Source organism: Xiphophorus couchianus, chromosome 22 (genome assembly GCF_001444195.1).
Source record: "Xiphophorus couchianus chromosome 22, X_couchianus-1.0, whole genome shotgun sequence".
Taxonomy (NCBI): domain Eukaryota; kingdom Metazoa; phylum Chordata; class Actinopteri; order Cyprinodontiformes; family Poeciliidae; genus Xiphophorus; species Xiphophorus couchianus.
In genome coordinates this window covers 15,652,144-15,676,652 of record NC_040249.1, presented here as the reverse complement: position 1 = coordinate 15,676,652, position 24,509 = coordinate 15,652,144, and the positions used below count along the sequence as shown (strand labels likewise).

Below are 24,509 nucleotides of genomic sequence, written 5' to 3'. Positions count from 1 at the left end.
ATACTAATCTTAGACTTCTCTTTTTGCTTTTCAGAATGAGCCAATTATACTTATATGTATAAAATTAGCTTACACTGCCTAATTCTTCCTATACTACTGTAGAGGTACACTTAAATAAACAACTTTTTGCTATGTACTTCACAGTTATGTTCTGCCTTATGCTGGTTTGTGAAAAATAAAAAATTAATTTGGTAAAACCTGAAAAGATTCAAAGGGGGTTAATATTTTTAAAAGGCAAAATCCTCAAAGTGTTTACTCTGTGCAAACCTTATACAGTGTGTAAATGTTTAGACGTATATTTATGTATGTTTCAGTGAGACTTTAGACTACTCAGTACTTGAGGAAACGTGAGTAATTTCTTGGGCGGATACTTTTTACTTTTCCTTGAGTAAAAGTGTGTTGAAGTAGTGATACTTTTACTTGAGTACAACTTTCGGGTAGTCTCAATAAACCACGAGGTGTAGCTTGTATGTTTATGAGGATAGTGAAGTATTCGCGCCAACAGCGTGAACCAACAAGCGGAGCTGTGTTTTGATTTCGTTTCTTCCACGTTAAGTGTCGTCGCCTGTCATTGGACAAAACTTCTTGTGTTCACGCCCACAACGTCGAGTGCGTTTGTTTCCCGCGAGTAGCGAGCATAGTGGCTACTGGATGCTAGGCGGTGGAGGTGGTGATAGTGGCAACTGGAGGATCAGGGCGGCTCTACCTTTCGGGACTGTATCTGAAAAGAGGCAGCGAAAGCTGAATTTACTCGAGAGCACATGGCGAAGCAAAGCTCTCTGTTCAACTTTTTCACCAAGTCTCCGCCGCCGGTTTCCAAACCGAAGCAGAGTTCCTCCCCGGCCGAGGCGGACCTGCCGAGCTCCGTGGAAAGGTCCAACTCGTCTCCCAAGGAGGAAGCCAGACAGACGCAAAGCAACCAGCAGCAGCAGCAGCAGCCGAGTAAGAACACGAAAGTTAAACAGAGCAAGACTGCAAGCGGAGGATTCCAGAAACTGTTCGGAGACAAGGCCGCGACGACTGAAAACAGGTCAGTGTTTGGAACCGTGTAATTCCTGGCGTCACTGTTAGCGTTTTATTTCTTTGACAGCATGGTTAGCAAGCTTTGTGTTTAAAAACGTAGCAAAAATTAATTTTGCAGTTCTCAAATGTGTCACAGTTAAATGTTATTTCTGTCGTATTTTAAAAATAGATGCAGGTTGTGGTTGCAAACCAAGCTATTGTAAACCTCAAACGTGAATCATCTCCATCTCTAATCAAAACTGAAGGCATTATGATGATTTGCAGGTGTGATGGCATGTGTTCTAGTTTACTACACTGTCCTAAAGTGTTTTCTGGTCAAAAAGCAGAATAAAAACACATAAGTGATCAACAACAACCTATCCTAGACTATTCTTGAATAGATGTTTAAAGTAGCTGAAGCTATAAAGCTGACAGTTTTGTAGTAGCAGCTTATTGTTTTTGAGAGTGTGCTTTTCTATTTAACAATTTATCTCCAAGCAAATAAAACAGGGCTCTGGGTTTATCAAAGTATAAAATATTCAATACTTTAGGTCATTAATTGTTAGCCTTTAGCTCAAAAATGACTTAAATGTGCCATCCTGGCTATAAGATTACATCCTCTGCCACTGGCATAATTGTCATATTAATTTTAGTCATTTAATGATAAATTTTCTGACAGTTTTATTCCCCCCTAGGGAACTATGTTTAATTTAATTCGATTTTGAAATCAAGCATAGCCCATTCGTTTTATATTCGTCACTAAACATATGGCATAATTGTGTCTGGATATTTGACCCACCATCTCATTAGAAACCCGAATTTATTTAAAATACCTGCCATGCTGGTGGTGATCAGCAGGCATTTTGGATTAATGATGAGAAAAGTGGTCAAATATCCAGCCAGAACCATGCCGGAAAGGTTTTCCACGACTACAAAAAGATTGTAGTTTCTCTGCAACCTGTTTACTTTTCCGTCTAATTTTGGCTTCATGTGGCTTTGAGGAAATGTAGCATAATTAGTCAAACTTCTGCAGCAATTTTTGTTTTCAAAACATATTGAAATTGTTGCTTCATAATCCTTCCAACCTGAAAAAAACCCAAAAATTAATACGACAAGATTATGGTTTCTCTCATATTACACAATTTGATTAGTGACTTCTTCTCCTCTTTGGCAGTTCCAAATGCTCATTTGGTGCTGGAGCCCTAGTGTGGGCCAAACTGGAAGGACACCCCTGGTGGCCATGCATGGTGGTACCTCAACCTCTGACAGGCCAGCAAATGAGGGGCAAAGGTCGGGATCAGCGCATACATGTCCATTTCTTTGATGAACCTCCAACTAGAGGATGGGTCAGCACCAAATACATTAGAGAGTACCAAGGTGAGCTGTTTGTACTAGTCATAATTAAAACCGTATTAATTATTCAGATGTTTCAGTTTGTGTTGTGTCCTTTTGTGAGTAATCTAATCTAGATTATGTCTCTTTAGGGTCTGACAGCAGTGACGTTAAACCGGGGGGTGTGTTCTTCAGCAGCAAACCTGTGATCCGCCATGCGATGGAGCTCGCCGATAAATCCTATTTTGATAGTCCTGAAAAACGCTTAAAAATGCCGGTGTGCAGGGATCCATCTGATGAGGAAGAGGAGGATGAAGAAGAAGAAGAAATGGAGGTGAATATAAAAAGCCTGTTAGAATGAGATTAATGAATTACTGACCTTGCATTTAACTCAATTAAAATTTTAATTCAATCATCATTTAAAATTTACTTGTTTGTTTTTCTTAGCTTGACAAGTCAGCAGTGAGTGATGAAGAGGTCAGTGACATGGACGAAAAGAAAAGCAAAGAAGTGAAGTTGCCCAAAGTCAGTCGACGTTCTTCGCGTTCCTCCGCAGAGCAAGGAGGCAAACCCAAGCGCCGCCGCATCATCGTGGCCTCAGACAGCGACGGATCAGACGAGGAGTTCAAACCAGAGCAAGCTGCATCCACCAGCGAGGAAGAGGAGGAAGAGGCGACCATGAGCAGTGAAGAGGAGGAGAAGGAGAGCAGCCAAGAGTCGGAAGCAGACAGCCCAATCAAACCTGTGAAGCGCAAACGTCCCGCAGACAAATCCGTTAGTAAGAAAGCAAATACGCCGGCTACGCCCTCAGCTGGACCTAAACGAGCTCCAAAGACGATCACAGCTGACGCCAAAACCCGCTTGTCTGCCTTCTCCGCCCCAGACAGCTTCGAGAGCCAAGCAAACGGATCTGGTCCCGCCGGAGGAGCGACAACCTGGGATCATGAGAAGCTGGAATGGCTGCAGGACGGTCGGAGGAAGGACGGGAAGAGACGCCGTCAGAGTGAGGACGACTACGACCCGACCACCCTGTACGTCCCCGAAGACTTCCTGAACAGAAACACTCCTGGGATGCGCCGCTGGTGGCAGCTGAAGTCTGGGATGTTTGACACGGTGATTTTCTACAAGGTGGGAAAGTTTTACGAGCTGTATCACATGGACGCCGTGATTGGTGTCAACGAGCTCGGCCTGACATTCATGAAAGGCACTTGGGCGCACTCCGGCTTCCCAGAAATCGGCTTTGCACGTTTCTCAGACGTGTTGGTGCAGAAGGGCTACAAGGTGGCCCGCGTGGAGCAAACAGAGACCCCAGAAATGATGGAAGCGCGCTGCAAGACCATGGCCAAGCCCACGAAGTTCGACCGCGTCGTCCGAAGGGAAGTCTGCCGGATTATCACCCGCGGTACCCAAACCTACAGTGTGTTGGACGGTGCTCCTTCAGAGAGCCAGAGCAAGTTCCTCCTGAGCTTAAAGGAAAAGGCTGAAGATGAGAGCTCTGGACGCCATCGCACCTATGGCGTTTGCTTCGCAGACACATCAGTGGGATATTTCCACATCGGTCAGTTCTCAGATGATCGCCACTGCTCACGGCTACGCACCTTAATTGCACACTTCCCACCTGCTGAGGTCCTCTTCGAAAAGAGTAACCCGTCTGCCGAGACCCGCAAAATCTTGAAGGCGTCTCTGTCCTCCGCGCTGCAGGAAGGGCTGAACGCAGGGACACAGTTTTGGGATGCTCAGAAGACGCTGAAAACCCTCTCAGAGGAGAATTACTTTGAGGAGGCGGCTGGAGACGGATTCCTCCCTGCGTTCCTGCGGAGGATGACCTTGGAGAGCGACTCCTTGTGTCTGTCCCCTAAGGAAGGCTACGAGTTGGCGCTGTCGGCTTTAGGCGGCTGCATCTTTTACCTGAAGAAATGTCTGGTCGACAAAGAGCTGCTCTCCATGGCCAACTTTGAAGAGTATGTCCCTGTTGATGTGGAGTTAGAGAAAGCTGCTGGACCCGCCAGTTTTTTCTCCCAGACCCGTCAGCGGATGGTCCTGGACGGTGTGACGCTGGCGAACCTGGAGATCTTCCAGAACGGTTCAGGGGGAACTGAAGGGACGCTGTTGGAGCGTTTAGACTCCTGCTCTACTCCGTTTGGTAAGAGGTTGCTGAAGCAGTGGCTCTGCGCTCCGTTGTGTAACCCCGCCTCCATCAGGGACAGGCTGGACGCCATGGACGACCTGATTGCAGCGCAGGCTCAGGCCGCCGACGTCTCAGAGCTGCTGAAGAAGCTTCCAGATCTGGAGCGGCTTTTGAGTAAAATCCACAGCATTGGCACCCCTCTGAAGGGCCAGGACCACCCGGACTCTAGAGCGGTGCTCTATGAGGAAGTCACCTATAGCAAGCGCAAGATTGCTGATTTCCTATCAGCGCTAGAAGGCTTCAAAACCATGCAAGAGATCATTTCTGCTTTCACTCCAACTTCAGGCGACATTCGCTCCACGCTGCTTCGTCAGATTGTCAGCCTGAAGACAGAAGAGGACGGCCTCTTCCCAGATCTGTCGGCAGAGCTGAAGCGCTGGGAAACAGCTTTCGACCACCAGAAAGCCCGCACCACTGGAGTCATAACCCCTAAGACTGGCTTCGATCCGGAGTTCGACCAGGCTCTCGCAGAAATCAAAACCTGCGAACGGGACCTGCAGGACTATCTGGAGCGGCAGAAGAAGAGGCTCGGCTGTAAGAACATGGCGTACTGGGGAACCGGGCGGAACCGCTTTCAGATGGAAGTTCCCGACAGTGTTTCGGAGAGGAACATCCCCGAGGAGTATGAAGTGAAATCCACCAAGAAAGGCTATAAGCGCTACGTGACGAAGGAGAGCGAGCGGCTCTTCTCAGAGCTGCAGGGATTCGAAGAGAAGAGAGACGCAGCGCTGAAGGACTGCATGAGGAGGCTCTTCTACAACTTTGACAAGAACTACAGAGACTGGAGGACGGCTGTGGAATGCATGGCCGTGCTGGGTAAGAACCGCTGACGTCACATGAACATGTTTATCCATAAGCTGGATAAACATGTTCTACATCAAACTACCGATGGAGAGACCTGTCTCTCTGTCCACCTGTCTTTCCGGCTGTTCACCTTGAGGTAGAGGATCTATCATCTGTCCATATATTCATCTGCTCATTGGCTTTCCCATCTATCACTTTCTGTTCGTTCATCCCTCAGTTTCTCCCGAGTTTCATTTTGTGCGTTTTTTACTCCCCAGATGTTCTGCTGGCTTTGTCCCGCTACAGTCTGGGTGGCGACGGGCCGATGGCCAGACCCCAGGTGGTTCTACCAGAGGACAATGACCGTGGCACGCCGTTCATTAACCTCACCGGATCCCGTCACCCGTGTGTGACTAAAACGTTTTTTGGGGATGACTTCATTCCTAATGACATCTTTATCGGTTGCCCTGGGAACAGTGAAGGTGATGAGGTGGAAGGTCGCGCCTCATGTGTCCTTGTAACGGGTCCAAACATGGGGGGGAAATCTACCCTAATGAGACAGGTGGGCTTGTTTTTTCATTAAATTAAAAAAATTTTTGTGTTCTCTGCCAGTGTGTTTTAATAAATGTTGTTTTTCTAGTGTGGACTTGTGATTATCCTAGCCCAGCTCGGATGCTACGTTCCAGCTGAGAGCCTTTGCTTCACTCCAGTCGATCGGGTCTTCACTCGGCTGGGAGCATCAGATCGAATTATGGCTGGTAAGGCCACACACACCTTTAATCTCTAAAACAGGTTAATGCAGGATAATGCAAGTTCACCCTCTTGAAGAACAATAAACTAATTTCTAACAAACGCGTAACACTGAAACTGAATGACACTAAATATCCAGAACAAACAAAACAACTGAAACAACAAATAAAATAGATACTGAAGTCTGTAAACAAAATTGTCCTTCAGAAAATGTCTAGTTGAGACTAAAAAACTGAAGTCTTTGTCATCCAGTTTTTGGTAGAGAAAAATGAGAAAAACAAGCAATAATGTAAAGGGAAAACATGAATCTCATTTTAATTCACGAGGCGATCAGTTGAGTTATTGCTTACTGCAACAGGCTTAGTGGCATCACAACCACATTAAAAAAAAATCAGATTTCAGTAAAAAAAAATTGTAATTGAGCATCAAGACCTGCTGTGTACCCGTATCCATGACGACCTGAGTTGCTTCCTCCGGTCTAAGCAGTTTTTCTGTCCTTCTGCAGGTGAGAGCACCTTCTACGTGGAGCTCAGTGAGACGGCCAGCATCCTGCACCACGCCACCAGGCATTCTCTGGTGCTCCTTGATGAACTCGGTGAGACTTTGATTCGCGCTTCTTGCCTGTTATCGCGTTGTCATGGTGACTCATGGGGCTGTGGCGTGTTGTAGGAAGGGGCACGGCTACATATGACGGCACAGCCATCGCCAGCGCTGTTGTGAAGGAGCTTGCTGATAAGATCTGCTGTCGCACTCTGTTCTCCACGCATTACCACTCCCTAGTGGAGGACTATGCTAACAACGCCACTGTGCGACTGGGCCACATGGTAAGAGGAGCACAAATCTGTCATTCCTTTATTCTAATATAAAAAAAAGTCCTAAATGTTTTCTATTATGGAGAAATATTTTCAACATATACTTTAATGTTTTATCATTAATGTATATTTAATTCATAATTGACTGTTTTCAGTCATGAATTTGACTTTCAAAGCCATGAGCACCCACAACACCTCTCAGATACAAATATTCAGCCGCATTCATTTGCAGGTGCTTGTCATTTGACTCCTCCCACGACGTGTCACACGTTTTTATTTGACTCCGCCCACAACACACTGTGATGATTCTCTTTCTCTAGAGATGTTTAGATTTCATCTAGAATCTATAGGTGAGGAGTCGAAACGAGCCCTTTTTGCCTTTTTAAGAAGTCGTAATAAAGTCGGATCGTTTACAAGAAGCTTTCTTGTAATGAAATATAAAATTCATCTAATTTTAATGAGTTTTGCATCTTTTGAAATACTGCTCCTGAATTTATTTCCATGCTCTGGCAGTGGAATGCTTTTGTAGAAATCACTTTTGCCCTCACATCACAACTTAAAACGCTATATTTACTCAGACAAAAGTAAAGAACTTGAAATTGATGACGTATCTTGTAATTGAAAGTGTAAATGTGAGTTTAAACTAATAGTTTGGTCTTTCAAAAATGAAAATATGTTGAGTCTCATTCTTTTGAATCCCAAATGTCCCAATCTGTTTCTTTCCAAGTCATTAAAATGGGCTTTAAAACTTCAACATAAAGAGTGAAGCAATAACCAAGGGATCACAGTTGGGGAGAATTTTAACAGTTGGTGGCTTCGTCTAGATTACAGAACAGCTGCATCCTCCGATCCGGCCTCAAACAGCTTCCTGAACCAACGTTAGACGTTGCAGAAGAAAGTTTGTGCTTCTTTCCAACAAATCAGCCGTTGCCTTCACTTTTCCACTTCAACTTGTGTTTTGTCCCCTGTAGGCGTGCATGGTGGAGAACGAATGTGAGGATCCCAGTCAGGAAACCATCACGTTCCTCTACAAGTTCATCACCGGCGCTTGTCCGAAGAGCTACGGCTTCAACGCGGCGCGGCTCGCCAACCTGCCAGAGGAGGTCATCCAGTCTGGACACAGGAAGGCCAGAGAGTTTGAGAGAAGCACCATCAGCCTCAGACTATTCAGGTGTGCTTCCTTTTGAAACGTGCTGCGAGTTTAATGCTGCAGCTCCGTTGACAGTTTCCCTCCATTTTCCCTGCAGGAAACTCTGCCAGTTCGCTGAAGATGCTGCTCCAGACAACGCACGCTTCACTTCACTCGTTCAACTGCTTAACACCCTGTAGTTTACCCACAAACCCTCACGTTTCTATTTTTGTTCTTTTCAGGGGGGAAAAAACACTACTGCAATGATCTAATAAAGTTTATTTTAAAAAAATGACAATGTTTCATCTAGGAAATTAAACCCTTTTAATTCACACTAGCGCCTACATAACGGTTATTGAATACTTCACAATATATTAAGTCTAGATGTTATGATACATGCATACATTTTCAGTCTGTATGAGAAATCCACAATCACCAGTACACATGGATGGAAGGAGGGGGGGAGGCGATGAAACCATAAAGCGCTGTAAATAGGTACTTGTCTCAGCTTCTGTAGAGCAAAAGCTGTTCGATTCTCCAGCAACATTGGAAACAGAAAAATCCTAAGAATTATGCTTTTACAAGACATTTTGCTTTTAATTTTGTGAATGTGAAAACAGTCAAGCATCTGATATTAAAGACAATGAAACAACACTTTAAAACAGGATGAGATGTAAACAAACAGGACTTGGATCATTTCCCATCAGATGTGTAATTATACTCTCACATCAGTAATTGTTTCACTTTTACTTGGTTGTAAAGAAAGGTTGCTTTGGATTAAGTTTCATGCTTCTAAAAATGCATGTTTAGCAAACCAACATGGAAAATAAAACGATATGCATAGAATACTTAAAGCAGGTTCTAGCGGTCTTGTCAAAGCACATTTCAGCATCAGATTTTCTGTGTTGCACAAAAAAAAAAAACCTAAGTCAACATTGCTGGAGAAAATGTTTAGTGTTTTCCTCTTTTCTCTGGTCTCTTTCACAGAAAGAAGTTAGATACTGCGACATGAATATAATTACAGCAATTCTGGGGAATAACCAAAAAAAAACATTTAATAAAATAAAGACATTCAAGTACAGTAAGATTTTTGCATGAAAATACAAAACTACACAAAAGCATAAAATCAAATCTCATCAGTTGTCTTAAAGGAAAAAAAAAGCTGAAGTGCTGCAGGGTTTTTTTGTTTAGTTCTTTTTTTTTTTTTTTTTACCCCGTACGTTACAAACAAGAACATCGGTCGCCCAAAGTGGTGGAAGCATCGGAAGTGGGACCTTTTCCTCTGACGAGAACTCTCTGGATCTGTACATCACCGAAGTATCTTGTTCTTGCGCTTTTTTAAGGAAGATGAGCGAAGGTGGCTTTTGTCCGTCTCACCAGTTCAACCCACAAACCCTGAGTCAGCTGCTCTCCTCTGATCCACTGGTGTCTTTTTTTTTTTTTTTTTTAACAAAAAGCAAGGCATCCATCAAGACTTCTTTTTTTTTTTCTCTGAACATCTTTAAGCATTTTCATGTCCCAAGTGTTTTTTTTGTAAGCTGTATTTGCTCTGTCAAAGTGAATCTGTTACTTAGTTCGGGCTTCCCTTCTGCTGCACAACTAAAAGTGTCTGTGTGTTCAATCGAGCCGAGGCACAAAGGGTCCTCAGATCTGGAGCTCAGTTGTGCTGCAGCGTGTTGGACTCTATAGGAGGAGCCGAGTCGTACAACGTGTCTGTGTCATGAGTCGGCTCCCCAGCTAACGTGCATGGATTCGACAGCGTCCCCGCGCCGCAGTCGCAGAAAAATCTGCATGAAGAAGCAAAAGAAGAATTAAATGGGTTGAATTATAACGCAAAAACAGATTAGGCCTCGTAGACAGGAAAGACATACAATTAATGTTGCATTTAATTGTAAAACAGATTTTTGCCATTTTCATCGATGCAAGTGGAATAACATTTGCAAAGGCAGTTTGAGGTGAGTTTAAATTTTCATGATTCTTTTTGCTTTGTCTTTCATACGCTTTTTAAACTACATAAATGATAAATGGACTTAATTTATTTAGCATTTTTCAAGTCAAAAAATACCCAAATAAGACTTCGGTAAGTGCTGAACATTAAAAGTCAAAAGCAGTAAGTGTGTTCGTTGTGAGTCTTCTGGGGGAGCGAGTGGAGCCGCATCAGGTTCTGATAACGGATGAGAAACGTCTCAAAATTTTAATTTTGAGACGCATCTAGTAAAATACATGCAAAGCAACAAACACTGTTGACTAAAAAAAAAAACCTGTAAAAGTTTAGTATGTATAGTTTCCTACTATAAAAGACTATCTATTATAAATAGGAAACAATTTATAGTAGGAAACAGTTTCCTATTTCCTAAAAATTGAACTGGGAAATGCCATTTTTCCTGATAGAAAGTCAATTATGAAGGGAGTTGTTTGTTTTTTTGTTAAAATGTTTATTGTACGAAATTAGCATCAAGTGGGTTGAAATTTTATAAAATTCATGAATTTATATGTTTTATGAAGAGAATTGAAGTAGTTAATGGCATCCACTTGATTCCTTTGTCACGTTTTCTTTTTATTTTGTTTCTACATTACAAATGAAAAAAGTTAGTAATCCAAACACTTGTACACAATAATGTGGGTATTTGACATTTATGTATTGGAAAAAAATTTACATTTGCAAAGCTTAATTGAATTAACTGAATATGAATATATATACTGACCTATCATGTCTGATGAACTCCACGTCGTGTCCTTGGTGACACTTCTTAATACAGTTCACACAAATGGCGTTGCGGTCTGTTGTGTTGCAGGTGTGACACCTGTGTAAACCAAAAATGAATCATTAATAAAAGAAAAACCAACAAAAACCATGAGAGATCATTACTGTCTCCATGATTGAGCTTGTTACCTGTAAAAATCGTGCATTGGGTAGCTGGTGTAACTTGAAATCTTGTACAGGCACTGACCTCTGCTCACAGCCTTTTCAATGGCATCTTGATTGTTCTGTATTTTATTATCTGAAGTAGACATAGGAGAAATGTAGATATTAATATATTATTAACAACTGGTTACTATAAATTATTTGAGCATGCAAGTACCTTTCATTGTAACATTGACACCAGATGCCAGGAACAAGCCCCCAAAACGATTGTTGAAGATCTGATTGCCTTCTAAGGTCGCTGTAGCGTGGTTGGTTATCTCAATACCTTCAATTTAGGAACAAAACAGATTTAAAATAACTCTATTTAACAAAATAAAAACAAACAGCATTCAAAGTTTATTAAAAACAGCTGTGTGTGTGTTACCCACCTGCAGCGAAGCCGTCAAATATCCTGTTTTTCCTCAGTGTGGGGTGACTGTTGGTGCTAATGAGAACACCTGCTTGGGCATTTCTGAAGATGTCATTCTCTTCTAGCAAACCTTCACAAAAGAAGACTGACTTTTAGATTTACTGCAGTAGTAATGCAGGAAAAATCCTAAACAGTATCAATCTGTGACTTTTAGATAACAAATTGATAAACTACCTCGTCCTCCGTTGAATATACAGATCCCTCCGTCTCTCCCGTCATGGATCTTATTCCTCCGCAGCGTGGGGTTGCTGTCTGTTTTGATCCACACTCCCGCCATTGCATTGTCAAAGATCTCATTGTCCTCAATGAATCCCAAGCCTGAAAAGCCAGGAGAAATTGAGTAAACAAAATGACAAATGGCAATAGCAAAGCACTATATTGGCAAAAAAAATTAAAAAAATCTCTCTGTACTTCCCACCTGAGTTGTAAACCAAAATGCCTCCATTTTGGCCCCCCCAGATCTTGTTCCGTCTGATTTTGGGATTGCTGCCAGTCCTGTTGAAAAGAAAAAGGATGAAAGGTCTGGGTGAGTAAATTAAAGCAGACTGTTTATTTCGGCATATATAAATCAAGACTTGGGATTAAAAATGTTCAAGACTATTGACTTTTTTTCCCCAACAAACCTTATTTGAACCCCAGAGTACATGTGATTGTAGATGTCATTGTCCTCCAGCACACCATGGCCATTGTCGTAGAAGTAAACCCCAACCTGTTTCAATAACACATACTGGGATTTAATTTTCTTCTTCTTGGTAAAATACACAAAACTGAAGAGCTTTAAAGGCTGTTACTCTGGTCAAGAATTAATGGCATGGTTACCATGATCAAAAAAAATTACAAAACAACGTAAACAAGTGATTGTATAATGAAATGGGGTTTCATTCATACATTTCCTAAGAAACCCTGTAAAGATCAGTTTTAGAGATTCAAAGTTTTTCTTCCCCCTCTTTCATTATTTAAGAGTGAGTGTTATAAATTGGCAGCTATATTAATTCTGCTTATTTTATTGTTTTTAGCTAAGGTTGTAAATAAATTGTTCTTGTAAAGAACATGTACAGACACAATGTGCTGGAGTTTACAAGACTGTCAGATTATTAATAGACAATTTGTCTTAACTGATTATTTTCAAGATTGTGATGGGAATACTGTCATCACTATATGTTTGTTTTGATGAATGAAGCTTATTCCTCACTATACATAATATTTACATCTTTTTAACCACTCAAATGGTTTTGTGATTAAGCCAAACAAAATTAGCTTTTATCCTCCTTGTAAATACAAAATGGAGTATGTATGAATATTTTTATTTTGTTTGGAATTTTTGTTTAATTCAATTTTGTGTAATGTATATCCGTACCAATACAAATTTATAAATATGTATAAAAACAAATATCACCACAATACGTAACATTTTTCAAGGGGAATAAAAAAAATAAATAGATGATCTGGAGTGATGATGTACTCAACAAAATGGATGTAGAATGAAAGTAAATGGCACAAAAAATACCAAATGGGACAAAATGATGTATTTTTTTTAATGCTTCACACATTTCTTGCGTTTCACTCTTGGTTTATTGACAGGTTCTCCTTCAAACCCTTGTTTTAAAGCTGAATCTTGATAAATATAATAATTTTCCATGACAAAGGAGCTAAGTGAAGATGAATATTCACCAACAGCACAAAACAATAAAGAAATTAAAAATAAATAGATTGAAAGTAAAAACAATAAACAGAGCCAATGAAAAACCAATCTAAAATAATTTCAAGCCTAGCATAAATACCTGGCCATTTAAGACTTTCTAGGGTCTAAAATGAGGTTTTATTAAATGAAAGTCTGTTTAAGAACCTCCAGTAAGAAACACTAAAATATTTTTTACTTTTTACTTGCACATAACTGTTTCATATAACCAGCCGTCATCTTACCTGCTTCCCGCTGTGTATCCTGTTCCTCCTCAGTACTGGCATACTGCCTGTCGTCACCCACACTCCCGCCAGAGTGTTACTGTACACCTCGTTCTCCTCTATGACTCCCTGTCCTTTTTCATGCTACACACACACAAAGAAAGAAAAACAAACACTATTACGTTTCCAAGTCAGAGTAGAAAATCTACTGAAGGTACAAACTAAAAATGGAAGAAAATTAACCAAAAGGTTTGTTTTAACAGCTGAATTTACCACATATATGCCACCATGTTGACCATCATGGATCTTGTTATGTCGCACAATAGGACAGCTGTTCGTCCTGATCTGGATTCCTGCCAGGGCGTTGCCATAGATGTCGTTGCCTTCAATGAGGCCTCGGCCATCACCAAAAATGTAAACGCCACCTTGGTTGCCATTAAAGATGGCGTTACCCCTGTGTTTGGACAACACAACATATCTGAGCATGTAGCATTTTAAAGGAAAACCCCAGCTGTCAGTCTGGCCACACTGACCTTATAGTGGGGTCGCTGTTTGAGGTTATCCACACGCCTGCAAAGTTATTTGCATAGATCTTGTTTTCGATGAACTGTCCGCGGCCCTTTTCATGCACATAGATGCCACCAGTCTGACCGTGGTGGATTTCACAACGAACCACTGTGGGGTTGGCGTACGCCTTCACTTCGAAGCCAGCAATCCGGTTCCTATGGATGTTGCAGCTCTCAAAGTAACCCTACAAAAACACGGAGTAATACTGAGTTAGTTCGCAAAGAGGCAAGCTGTATGGAACATGTCTGTGAACAACTACACAGGTCTGTTTTGTCACACTGCAAAGAGGAGCAAATTGAAGAGTTTGAAACCAAATATTTAGGAAGGAAACCCAGCAGCTGACTGTGAGAAGCTTTTATATCTTACCATGCCGTGATCAAACGTGAAGACGCCGACGTCTCTGCCATGATGGATGTGATTCCTTCTGATGATTGGGTTGCCATGGTTCTTCACCCAAATCCCCGCCAGAGCGTTGTTTGAAATCTCATTGTCCTCGTAAATGCCCTAAACAACAACATGAATACACATTAGTAAATATTCGCACTTAAAATTAAAAAAAAAATGTTGCGCTAATAATGTAGCCTGTATACCAGAAGCTATTTTCTCAACAGAAAGATTCGTTTGTTGGGACTTTTATGTGATCGGACAATTTTTCTAAGACCAGTGATCATCGCAGAATATCCTGCCATTTTTCTATTTATTAAATGCACCAAAGGTAAAAATTCCCACCAATTTATGTCTTTCAAATGACAAATAAAAGCACTATATCATCCCAAGTGAGAAAAAGTTATCATGTCATTCCTCAAAGAAAATCTGAAATCTCTATCAGCCAAGAATAGCCTGACTGGTGGATCTCTCAGTACCTAACAGTATCTGAGATTCTACTCCTTTAGTAGAATGAAGATGAAATTACTGCCACACAAATCCAGATGATCAAATGCTAACATTATACAAGTGAAAAGTGTACACTACCTGTGCATGATCAGTGATGTAAAGGCCAACATTTTCACAGTCACTGATGTTGCAGTGCTTTATTGTGGGACAAGCCCCCTGACCACTGACACACACGGCGGACCCAACTAAAACAGAAAAACCTTATGTCAACATGCATAACCCAAAAAAAGTTTAAAAAGAAAAACAAAGTGCCAATAAGTCCAGCATCTCCAGTCATTTACAGATTTTTTTTTTTAGGAGAGAAAACAATAAAATATAATCATTTTGCATTTATCACTCAGTGGGGAGGTATAGAGTGTCAGTGGCAAAGCAAAGAGCAAATTATAGCACAAAGACATAGAAAGACCAAACAGCAAGGTCAAATATACAAAGTAAGAAAACTGCAGATCTGAAAAACGATAGATGCAGATTCTGAGAAATGCACAAGAGTAATAAGATAATGTAAGGCAGATTTATTATATACAGCACCTTTCAGCCAAAGGCAATTCAGAGTGAAAGTACATAAAGATAAGACAACACAATGTAATACAACACTTCAAACCAATATAGCAATAACATACAAACTGTGATTTTTCAATTTGAAATTTCTTGAATTTTAATATCAAACAGGCAAATCTTTCCAAGTTTTGTATTAGAGGACAGAGTGTTACCTGTGCATGTGCTACGGATGATGCAGTGGTCGATGATGGGGCTGCAGTTCACTGTAATCTCCAAGCAATGGTGCGCATTGTGGTGCTGGGCGGATTTATCGTCAGGGTTGAACTGCAGAGCAGACAACAATTGCAAAATAACTAACGATAAACATGCACCATGGAAATGAGAAGAAATTGCACTAAACGTGCTACATACTACAATTATAAACCACAAGTCTTTTTACCCTGATAGTTATAAATCCAACATAAGCATCCTCTGAGCCCTCCATGAAAACAAAAGTGGAGTCTCTGGTGTTCTCTATGATGACTTTCTCTGCAACCTTTCCAGGAGCTGCAAAAACATTTTAACAGTTTAATAACAAGACAAGATTAGTTCAAATGTACTTTTGAAATAGATTTAAGACACATACCAGCTCCAATCATTGTGATCGGCGATTCAATATAGATCCACTCATCCGTGTAAATACCAGAGTGGACAAATATCAAGCCGTCGAAGTGAGGCTCCTGACCGCCTCCCAGAGCGTCTTCTATGGTGTCATAATACTGAAAAAAATAAATAAGTGAGTACTGCACGTAAAAATTATAGATTAAAAAACATCAGGGTTAAAAAAGTTGTTTTACTTACAAACATGTTATCTCTTCCTTTGTATCTGGCAGGATTACTGTAGAAGTGTTCTGCAAAGCCTGGCTTAACGTGGGCGCCTTTATACTAAGAAAGGAAAACAACACAGAGAGAGAGAAAATAATTTATACTGGACAAATAATAGTCCAAGATTTTCAAATTTAAAAATGCAAACTAAAAGTATGAAACATTTTAAAATCCAGAAAGAAAAAAATTAATTATTTTCTATTTCTAGATAACTGTGGAAAAAAAAGAAAACAGATTTTTTTTCTCTTCTATTCATCTAAAGAATAAAAATCTAATTTTATTCTTTTTCAAAGTTCTACAAAAAAATAGTTTGTAGTGCAGTTTGTCTTCTGAGAAGACAAACTCAGAAGACAAGCTGTATGGACAAACTGTAGTGCAGTTTGTCTTCTGAGAAGACAAACTGCACTACAAACTATTTTTTACAAACTGCACTATCGTTATGGAGTTATTTTAATAATATAGTTTTTTTTAACCCATAAAAATATGCTGTTCTCATAATAAAAATTTTGACAAAGTGAAAGCAGAAGACATTTAGTTAAATGCATCTTCTTTTAGTTTGGTTTAAAACTCTAAAATGATGGCTGAATGCTAACTTTTGCTAGACACCACAAGGAGGAGGAAAGCTATTTTATAAATGAGATTTCCTCACCAGCTGCTGAAAACTCTCCTTCCACGGGTTTGGCTGTTCATACTCTTCTGGATTTATCTGGTAAAACTTTCCTGCCTCCGGGTGCATCATAGGTCGAGTGTATTCGAAAACCTCCATGTACAATCGCTTCCTGAAATGTTAAAACACATCAATAGTAAATAATATTCTCATATAGGCCACAAACATATTAAATACCTGTACGTTTCTCCTTTTCATCTTAAATAAATGTTTAATAATAGTGATCATTGTGGCATTTAGTAGAATCCCAGAAAACAACGGGAAATTTGAAATAAAGCTGGATAAATGAAAATTAAAGTTACTTAAAAATATATAGTGACCTCTCAAACTTAATTTTAACCAAGTAAAACACAATATTCAACAACAATGCGATGTCAAGTTGTGCATCCCTGCAACAGATCCACAACCTGGCAATGTTGACAATCCTCAGGGTGTAGAAAGCTGCTTTACAATCTTAGAATATGGTGGGTTAAATACCAACATACAAGTCACATTAATTGGACAACAAGCCTCACCAGAGGATGGGGTCGTTGGCCAGCTCACTAAAGCGCTTGCACACACAAGCTGCACGGCACAAGTCCTGCTCCAACAGGTACGAGAAGATCTTCAGCACCACCTCATCTGGAAGCTTCTCCTGCAAATACTGTTCTGCTGGAGCAGCTGGGAAGACAGCGACCACGGCGTTAGACCATCGTATGCTTGTGGGAACAGACCTGGCATATTTATACCAAGATCACAGGAGTAAACAAAACAGTTACTCAGGACTTAAACAGAACTAGAATGGAAGAAGAAAAAAATCTTTGAGTGAATTTGTGGCACCAAGTCAAAATGAAGCAATAAATGAAAAAAAATAATACAATATTTTGTAAATAGTTTAATTGCTTCTTATTTTAAAATGGGCCACTTTGGCCAACCTTGTTCATAACATGATCTAAGCTGACAGTTGGCTTCAGTACAGCAAGACTGTGTCACAGGCAAACATCCATTTCAAGTCCTTTGTTTGGAGCAGCAGAGAATGACAAAGGCCCAAATGTCACAAACACCAGAATTTATAAGTTCCTCATATACAAGTTTAAAGCAGTACTACATGTTTAATCCAAAAAGATCTACCCAAATTGATGTCTATTAAAATACAGAACTGCACTGATGAATAGAGCTTAATTAATTCAAAATATGAATTTATGCTTGCTTAAATCACATTTAAGAGTAATTCTGATTTGACAGGGTGTTAAAATCTGTCATATTTATGAAGAACCATCCAACTCAAATAGGTAAAAAATACTGGTCCAAGAAATAATCAGGATAAATAGGTTGCAAAACAAAGACTCTAAATAATAGAGTTATAATGAATTATAATTTAATTCATTTACAATTGAATTAAATTATAAATGATTTTTCTGCATTTCTAGAGACTATTTATCCCAATTATTTAATCAGAATTATTAACCATGTTGAAAAGTAAACTGATGCACAATAATTTAACTACACAGGAACAAAACTGTTTGTTTTCAAGTACAAATCAGAAGTGGGAAGGGGGAAAAATAGAGGTGCAAATTGATGAAGGAGCGAAAAAACCTGGAGCTCAGAAAAATAGGCAAGCATAACAAAAAGTCACAACTACAAACAAGTACTGCAGTAAATATAAACCTCTTTATGAACAGCTGCCATGAAATTTTTGCATCAGTTTACTTTGACTAATTGTTCACCCAACATTTTCACTCCCAACATATGTAAAACATAATGACGAGTGTGCTCTAAAGAAGAAACAAGATAAAACGATGTGTGTAAGTACCTGGTAAATCTGGACACTTTCCTGAAACTCTGGGACGCTTAGGTCGGTGTCCAAAGTTTTCTGTTGTTGAAGTGGAGGCACCCTGCAGGCCAAAGGAAATCTCTCATTATTACTTATAGAATTATCTTTAAAAACTTTTTTCTTCCATCAATCGTTTCCACTTGCTGTTTTAGAAAGGCCATACCTCCATGTTTGTCTTTGTGGGACACACCGTTCTCTTGGGTAGAGACTTTCTTCTAAGCTGGTAGGGACTATTTTGAGCTCCTGGACCGGATTCTTCTGCAACCATTTCTGCAGGAATGTCCTCATCTACAGTTAATAGATGAGGAGAAAAAGATAGTGATTAAATCAACCCAAACAACAACAAAAAAATGCATTTATCAAGGACATAATGGTCAAAAACTTTTGCTCATGTAAATTTTATGGTCCTGAGAAAGAAAAAGTTCCTTATGTACCATTAAATAAAATGTTTCCTAATTGGTATATTTTGTTTTGAGGCTCACAAACGCTGAAATATTAAAATACCTGGTTGAACAGGATTAATACAATAACTCATCAGCTAAATTAACTGTTCAAATTACAATATAAGCTTTCAGAAATAAATTTAAAAGACATAAGAAATACACTAGTGAGCACCAAACAGTATTCATGAGGAGCCGAGATCAAAATCAAGAAAGGTAAATTGTCCTTTTTAGGATCTACTCTGTAAAGAATAAATACAATATAAATTAAATTAAGAGGGGATTTAGTCAACAACAACAAAACACCCAAACATGTCACAGCTTTTATCATAAACTAAGTTGATGAACACTTCTAGTGAAAGATACGAATACTGAAAAATCTGATTTTTTTATTCACTATTCATTAAATAAATCCACATCAAGAGGTTCCACCATTTATTCTACCTATTCTATTACACATCAGATAACAGCTAATATCAAAGGCTATGATAAATAATCGATTAGACTCTTATCAAGTAGATAAGAGTCTAATCGATTATTACATAAACAATAGAAAAACACCAAATATGCCCTAAAAAGTGTTACGATGCAGCTGTGTGAACTAGAGCTAGATGACATGGACAAAAGAAATATCACATTATTACTACTATAACAATACTATTGTAATGAGTGATTTCTATAGGTACCACAATGCCATTGCAAATTACTCCACTTTCTATGTTTATACCTCAAAGAACAGTAATTTAAGCAACTAATGAGTTTCATTTTTTCAAAATTTCCATTAACTAATCACAAATACAGTATGTATTACAAGTAAGAATAATGTAAAATATGTATTAATGTACAAACCCATTTGTAGTAAAGTTTAAGAATGCAAATGTTACAATATAAGCATAAAATAATACAAATTAATTTTACACTACTACAATCTATTCTCTGTCTTGTAGAAATGCTTAGTTAACGGTGCCCTTCAGCACTGGCCAATAAGCAACTTAAATCATCTTTTTCATTAAATCTTTAAGCCCATCTTTATAATTATTACTGTTATTTTTATTGTTATTTTTTGTTTCTTGATCAAAGTTTTATTGCACAATAGTACTGTAAACATCGTTCATTTTCTAATTTAGGTGATAATTTAGCTGTAATGATGACACCTAGAAAAAGTATTGTGTTCCGAAAAAATTCCCATTTCAGAGTCGGAAAAATCAACTGGAAGTCGGACTTTCAACTAGGAAAGTCAGAATTGTTCAGACGCCGACTTCAAGATCCAGTATGACCGAGCATTGCATCAACAATGGTAAATTGGGGGAGAAATATATTAATTTTACAGTACACACTTGCAAGAGTGAATCTGAAATCAATGTTACATGTAGCGCCTGCAACTCTGAACTAAAGAAATTGACAGTGGTGTTTGGATGTGGAAAGTATAGCTTAAAACAATTGTAAGTAGTAAAACAAACATGGCTACTTAGGTGTTTCCATATTGGAATCCAGACTTCTCTGAGTATCTTAACTGAAACGCTGTTAACTCTGGTATGAAATCATTCCCAGTTTCCAGTAAATGTAAAGTAACATTTTTTTGTTGGTATCAAATATTTAAAACCTAAATGTATTTGCCATATTATTATTATTTTTTTAGAAAAGAATTAAGCTGCTGCTGAAATACTACATAATAACATTCCTATGGTTTAAATTCATTTTATTGATGCCATGCAAAGTTTCTGTATTTTACTTATTTAAATAAACATGGTATGGTAAGGTAAGATTGACCAATTAATCAGTTTGTAAATAGTCCTGTTAAACTATTATACAAAGTAAGTAAAATATATATAATAAGAATGTTTAATTGAAATCCCCTACAGAACTTAGCATGACAACATTGCCACTGTGATGATCAATTTGCTGCATTATTTTTGCAGCAGTAGGAATAATTATTGTTTTTCTGTCTTAAATAAATGTAAGTAGATGTACTACAGTACATGTTTTGGTTTTTTTCTACTCTAGGTTATTGAAGCCTACTGTACAAAAATTTAAAATGGCCCACTCCTGTTCTAGTTTCTTTGAACAACATTTACAAGTGCACATCTCCTGCTGGCTGTCATTCAGTTAATATTTAGAGATCAAATATTTCACCATCCCCTAGCTGCAAATAACGTCAAACTACATTCAGACCATTATTATTACCAGTACATTGTCCCTACGATTGGTAATTTGACATTAAGACACTGCAAGCACAATAAAATGCTTCAACTTGAGACCACTAATGGTTCACTGTTTAATGTCACCTAAAATGCTAAAACCTAATGGGTTATTTCAAGAGAAAAAGTTAGTCATAATGACGGGCAGCGCGACTGACATTTTAACATCGCAGAGGTTATAAAGACTGGGGCTTTTTAAGGGGAAATGACGGCTTAAGGGTATGAAAGCAAAGGTACGTATATAGCTGCCTAAATACTCCAATAATAACTAACTAGTACGGGCTACCTTTAATTAGCATGCTACTGAAACTAGCAAAACCCTTTAATGCGCTCTTCCAGGCGCTTGTCATCCGTCATTTTACTACAGTATCTACATTATGTTATTCATTTGTGAAACATTAGTAATTCTGTCGCACAAAAACACTTAAAACAGCAGCGGTATTGCGTGAGACAAGCAAAAGACGAGTCGACTCAGGACATAAAATCAAGCAAAACAAAGCGCGGCCTAAATGCCAGCTACAAACACACAAGCCTCGGCGTTTCCTGACTAGAGTTCACCGACTGAGAACGCCGTGTTGGGCTCACACTTACTAACCCGTCTTTTCTTTATGTTCAACATTTTAGCTAAAACAAAATACACGAAACTGCTACGTATTGTCCTGATATAGTCAACTAAGCAGCTGCTTAGCCTCCCAGCAAAGCTAACGCTAGTTGAAGGAATATTACCTCTTTCCTGGTGGTTCCTATCCGGCTGCACCGGGCGCGGCCTTGATACTCGCCTAGGTCTTCTGCTAACGTTACTTGCTCTGACGGAGTTCATTTGGGGTGTTGGTAATCTTGAGAAAATGTCGAAGCTTTCACGGCAGAAGAGGCGACGCCGAACACGCCGTCTATTTCTTTTTGTTAAGCATTTGACGAGCTGCCATCTTTCACCGCGGCTCGAGAGGACCGTATCGCTGTGCTGCTCCCCGTTCGCCCGCACTGGTGTTACGTCTGGCCCCGTTTCTCTGGAGCAGGAGGAGCCATAACAGACAGCGACAGTCCGTCAGGCCTCAGTCGCATCACATGCGTAGACTGTTCTTCTTCTCATTGCCTTTTCCGTTGAAGGCGCTCGATTTAAGACGTTCTTTAGACTTTAACACATTTTGTTAAAAGCATGTACTGTATGGGAATGTGTGGTTTATCGCAGCTACAGATGGGCTGTCGTTACTTTAGCTTACAAATGGTCTCCCTACAGTGTTTATTGACACTACTAAACGAACATACTGGTCCTGTACCTCAGTGGTTTCAGGTATGAAGTATGTAGGCTATATGCATCTCACTCAGAATATTAGAGAAAGGCCTAAATACTTAGACATGTGTTTAAAAGCTTAGTCTCGTATAGATTCATTGCATAAAAAGATTTTAGCGTTTATTTCTGAAAATTTTTATGACTGTTGCTGTAGCAAATAAAAACTTTAGTATTAAAAGAGGAATATGATATAAAAAATAATAATAGTACATGTTAGAAACGAGTTTTTATTACAAAGATATGAGCCATTTATAATCTGTAAAGTGATCGGTGCACCTTTTTATATGTATCAATGCAACTTGTGGAGTCATCTGCTGAAGGCAGTGTTTCATCTGCCTTCAGCTCCTATCAATTGTTTCCTGTCTCACCTTCTTTTCGACAACCACCCATGGATTGTCAATGAGATTTAGGTCAGGCAGTTTCGTTTACCAGTCAAGCACAGTGGTATCCTGGGTATTAAACCAGAATTTACGCTTTTGGCAGTGGAGGCAGGTGCCAACTTCTGCTGGAAATCAGCATTTACATTAACAATGTCAGCAGCGGGAAACCAGATCGTTATTGTAAATAATAAATTGTTTTTAATAACTCCCCTCATTGAATAAAGGTTAAATAAAAAAAAATCAGGAAGTACTTAACATTGCTTCCCATGTGCACCTTTTCCTTCCACTCAACTTTCGATGTGCTTGGATACAGCACTCTGTAACAAAAAACAGCTTCTTTAGCAATTATCTTATGTTACTTACTTTTGCAGTGGATGTGAGTGGCTACTAGTCAGCTGTCAAGTCAGCAGTCTTCCCTATAATGGTGCAGACTGTAAAAATGCCATAAGATATGACATTTTTAAGATCATGAAACCTTTTCATGGTCTCATTTACCATAGTGATCTTATGTTGGGTTTTTCCTACATGTAAACCATAATCATCAAAATTAGAACAAATGAAAACATGCATTGGTATGCAAGTCTTTTATAAGATTTTAGTTTTTTTATGTTGTATGTGTTGCTGTGTATCATGTCTTTGTGGATATGGCACGAGTCTGTTGAATAAAGCAATCAATCAATACATATCACACTATGAGTAATGACTTTTACTTTTAGTATAATTACCTTTTTGATTCTGTTATCTGTTTGGGTTCACTTGTGTTCATGGAAACTTTACTAATTTAAGTGACTGGGCTTGAACCCAGACGACATCTAGAAGAAAAACAAAAAACATAAAAGGATCACATAAAGACAAATATATTTTAAAATACGTGACAACCGTAAGATATAAATAAACAAACCAAACTAGATATTATTGACTAAAACCCAAAATAATTATAAAAACAACTGACCATGACATGTTGTTATGTTGTTATAAAAACAGCGTATTAAGTAATTTTGGTTGATTGTACAGCAAAATTTGAAAACAAAATGATGTCACAGACAATATGACTGAATACAAAAGCAAGCAAACTATTTAAGCACAATGGGCCAGAAAGCAACAACAAACATTAACAAGTTAAGTTGTCTCATTGTTAGAGAGTTTCATTCTAGCCTGACTACTAGGCCAGTTTTCTAAAAAAAAAAAAAATATGATCACTGTTCTTAAGTGAATTTCTGTCAAATGTTTCTCTTCAAAGCAAAAAGGACAAACACAAATGTGAAATAAATCTAAATTCCTTGAAAAAAGCCTGGATTTGGGAAGTATACCTGAAATAGTTAAATAAATTACATTATTGAAATTAATCTTCCTTATTTTGATTAACTAAATGAACAAAGCACAGAATCACTCTTTAATTTGCATTTCTAAAATCAATATGTGCACTACTCTAATTGTGCAAATGAGTCTTCAGTTAAAAGAGAGCACTTATCTGATTAGCAGGAACCATTTCCTCAACAAGTGAACTGTCTGTTGAAACACTAAAAGTTATTGTTAGAAGTCCTTCAAAAAACTAAATCCACATTGAGTTTAGCAAACGATGCTGGTTGTTCCAAGTCAGTTGTGTCTGCAGAACAATTTAGAGCAACTACCAGCATAATGGGAAAGGTGTAAAAGAAAAACAA

At 38.9% G+C, this 24,509-nt stretch overlaps 2 protein-coding genes across 2 annotated transcripts; one reads left to right on the top strand and one right to left on the bottom strand.

The window, feature by feature from the left end:
* The first annotated feature begins 602 nt into the window (after positions 1–602).
* msh6 (mutS homolog 6 (E. coli)) lies at positions 603–9,047 on the top strand. The gene is made up of 10 exons (XM_028006565.1): positions 603–1,030; positions 2,177–2,379; positions 2,487–2,668; positions 2,782–5,338; positions 5,584–5,867; positions 5,946–6,063; positions 6,561–6,650; positions 6,725–6,879; positions 7,839–8,038; positions 8,115–9,047. The coding sequence occupies exons 1-10, from the start codon at positions 762–764 to the stop codon at positions 8,194–8,196; spliced, it is 4,140 nt and encodes a 1,379-aa protein (XP_027862366.1). The 5' UTR covers positions 603–761; the 3' UTR covers positions 8,197–9,047.
* Positions 9,048–9,190: 143 nt separating this feature from the next.
* On the bottom strand, positions 9,191–22,198 carry fbxo11a (F-box protein 11a). The gene is made up of 22 exons (XM_028006566.1): positions 21,901–22,198; positions 18,700–18,824; positions 18,516–18,597; positions 17,239–17,383; positions 16,706–16,835; positions 16,033–16,116; positions 15,818–15,950; positions 15,632–15,738; positions 15,405–15,516; positions 14,773–14,879; positions 14,167–14,304; positions 13,767–13,984; positions 13,507–13,687; positions 13,255–13,377; positions 11,955–12,040; positions 11,750–11,826; positions 11,506–11,649; positions 11,291–11,401; positions 11,080–11,187; positions 10,890–10,998; positions 10,702–10,800; positions 9,191–9,783 (listed from the first exon to the last, which is right to left on the bottom strand). Exons 1-22 carry the CDS (start codon positions 21,992–21,994, stop codon positions 9,654–9,656), a joined length of 2,643 nt encoding a protein of 880 aa, XP_027862367.1. The 5' UTR covers positions 21,995–22,198; the 3' UTR covers positions 9,191–9,653.
* Positions 22,199–24,509: the final 2,311 nt, after the last annotated feature.

What these genes read in the sequence shown, in the direction of transcription:
- msh6 (XM_028006565.1), top strand. Translation starts at nt 762, where the DNA reads ATGGCGAAGCAAAGCTCTCTGTTCAACTTTTTCACCAAGTCTCCGCCG. An exon ending in ATACATTAGAGAGTACCAAG is followed by an intron (nt 2,380 to 2,486) that starts GTGAGCTGTTTG and finishes ATGTCTCTTTAG; the next exon opens with GGTCTGACAGCAGTGACGTT. An exon ending in AATCTACCCTAATGAGACAG is followed by an intron (nt 5,868 to 5,945) that starts GTGGGCTTGTTT and finishes TTGTTTTTCTAG; the next exon opens with TGTGGACTTGTGATTATCCT.
- fbxo11a (XM_028006566.1), bottom strand. Translation starts at nt 21,994, where the DNA reads ATGAACTCCGTCAGAGCAAGTAACGTTAGCAGAAGACCTAGGCGAGTA. An exon ending in AGGAGAGTTTTCAGCAGCTG is followed by an intron (nt 16,117 to 16,705) that starts GTGAGGAAATCT and finishes TTCCTTTCTTAG; the next exon opens with TATAAAGGCGCCCACGTTAA. An exon ending in TATATTCAACGGAGGACGAG is followed by an intron (nt 11,402 to 11,505) that starts GTAGTTTATCAA and finishes TCTTTTGTGAAG; the next exon opens with GTTTGCTAGAAGAGAATGAC.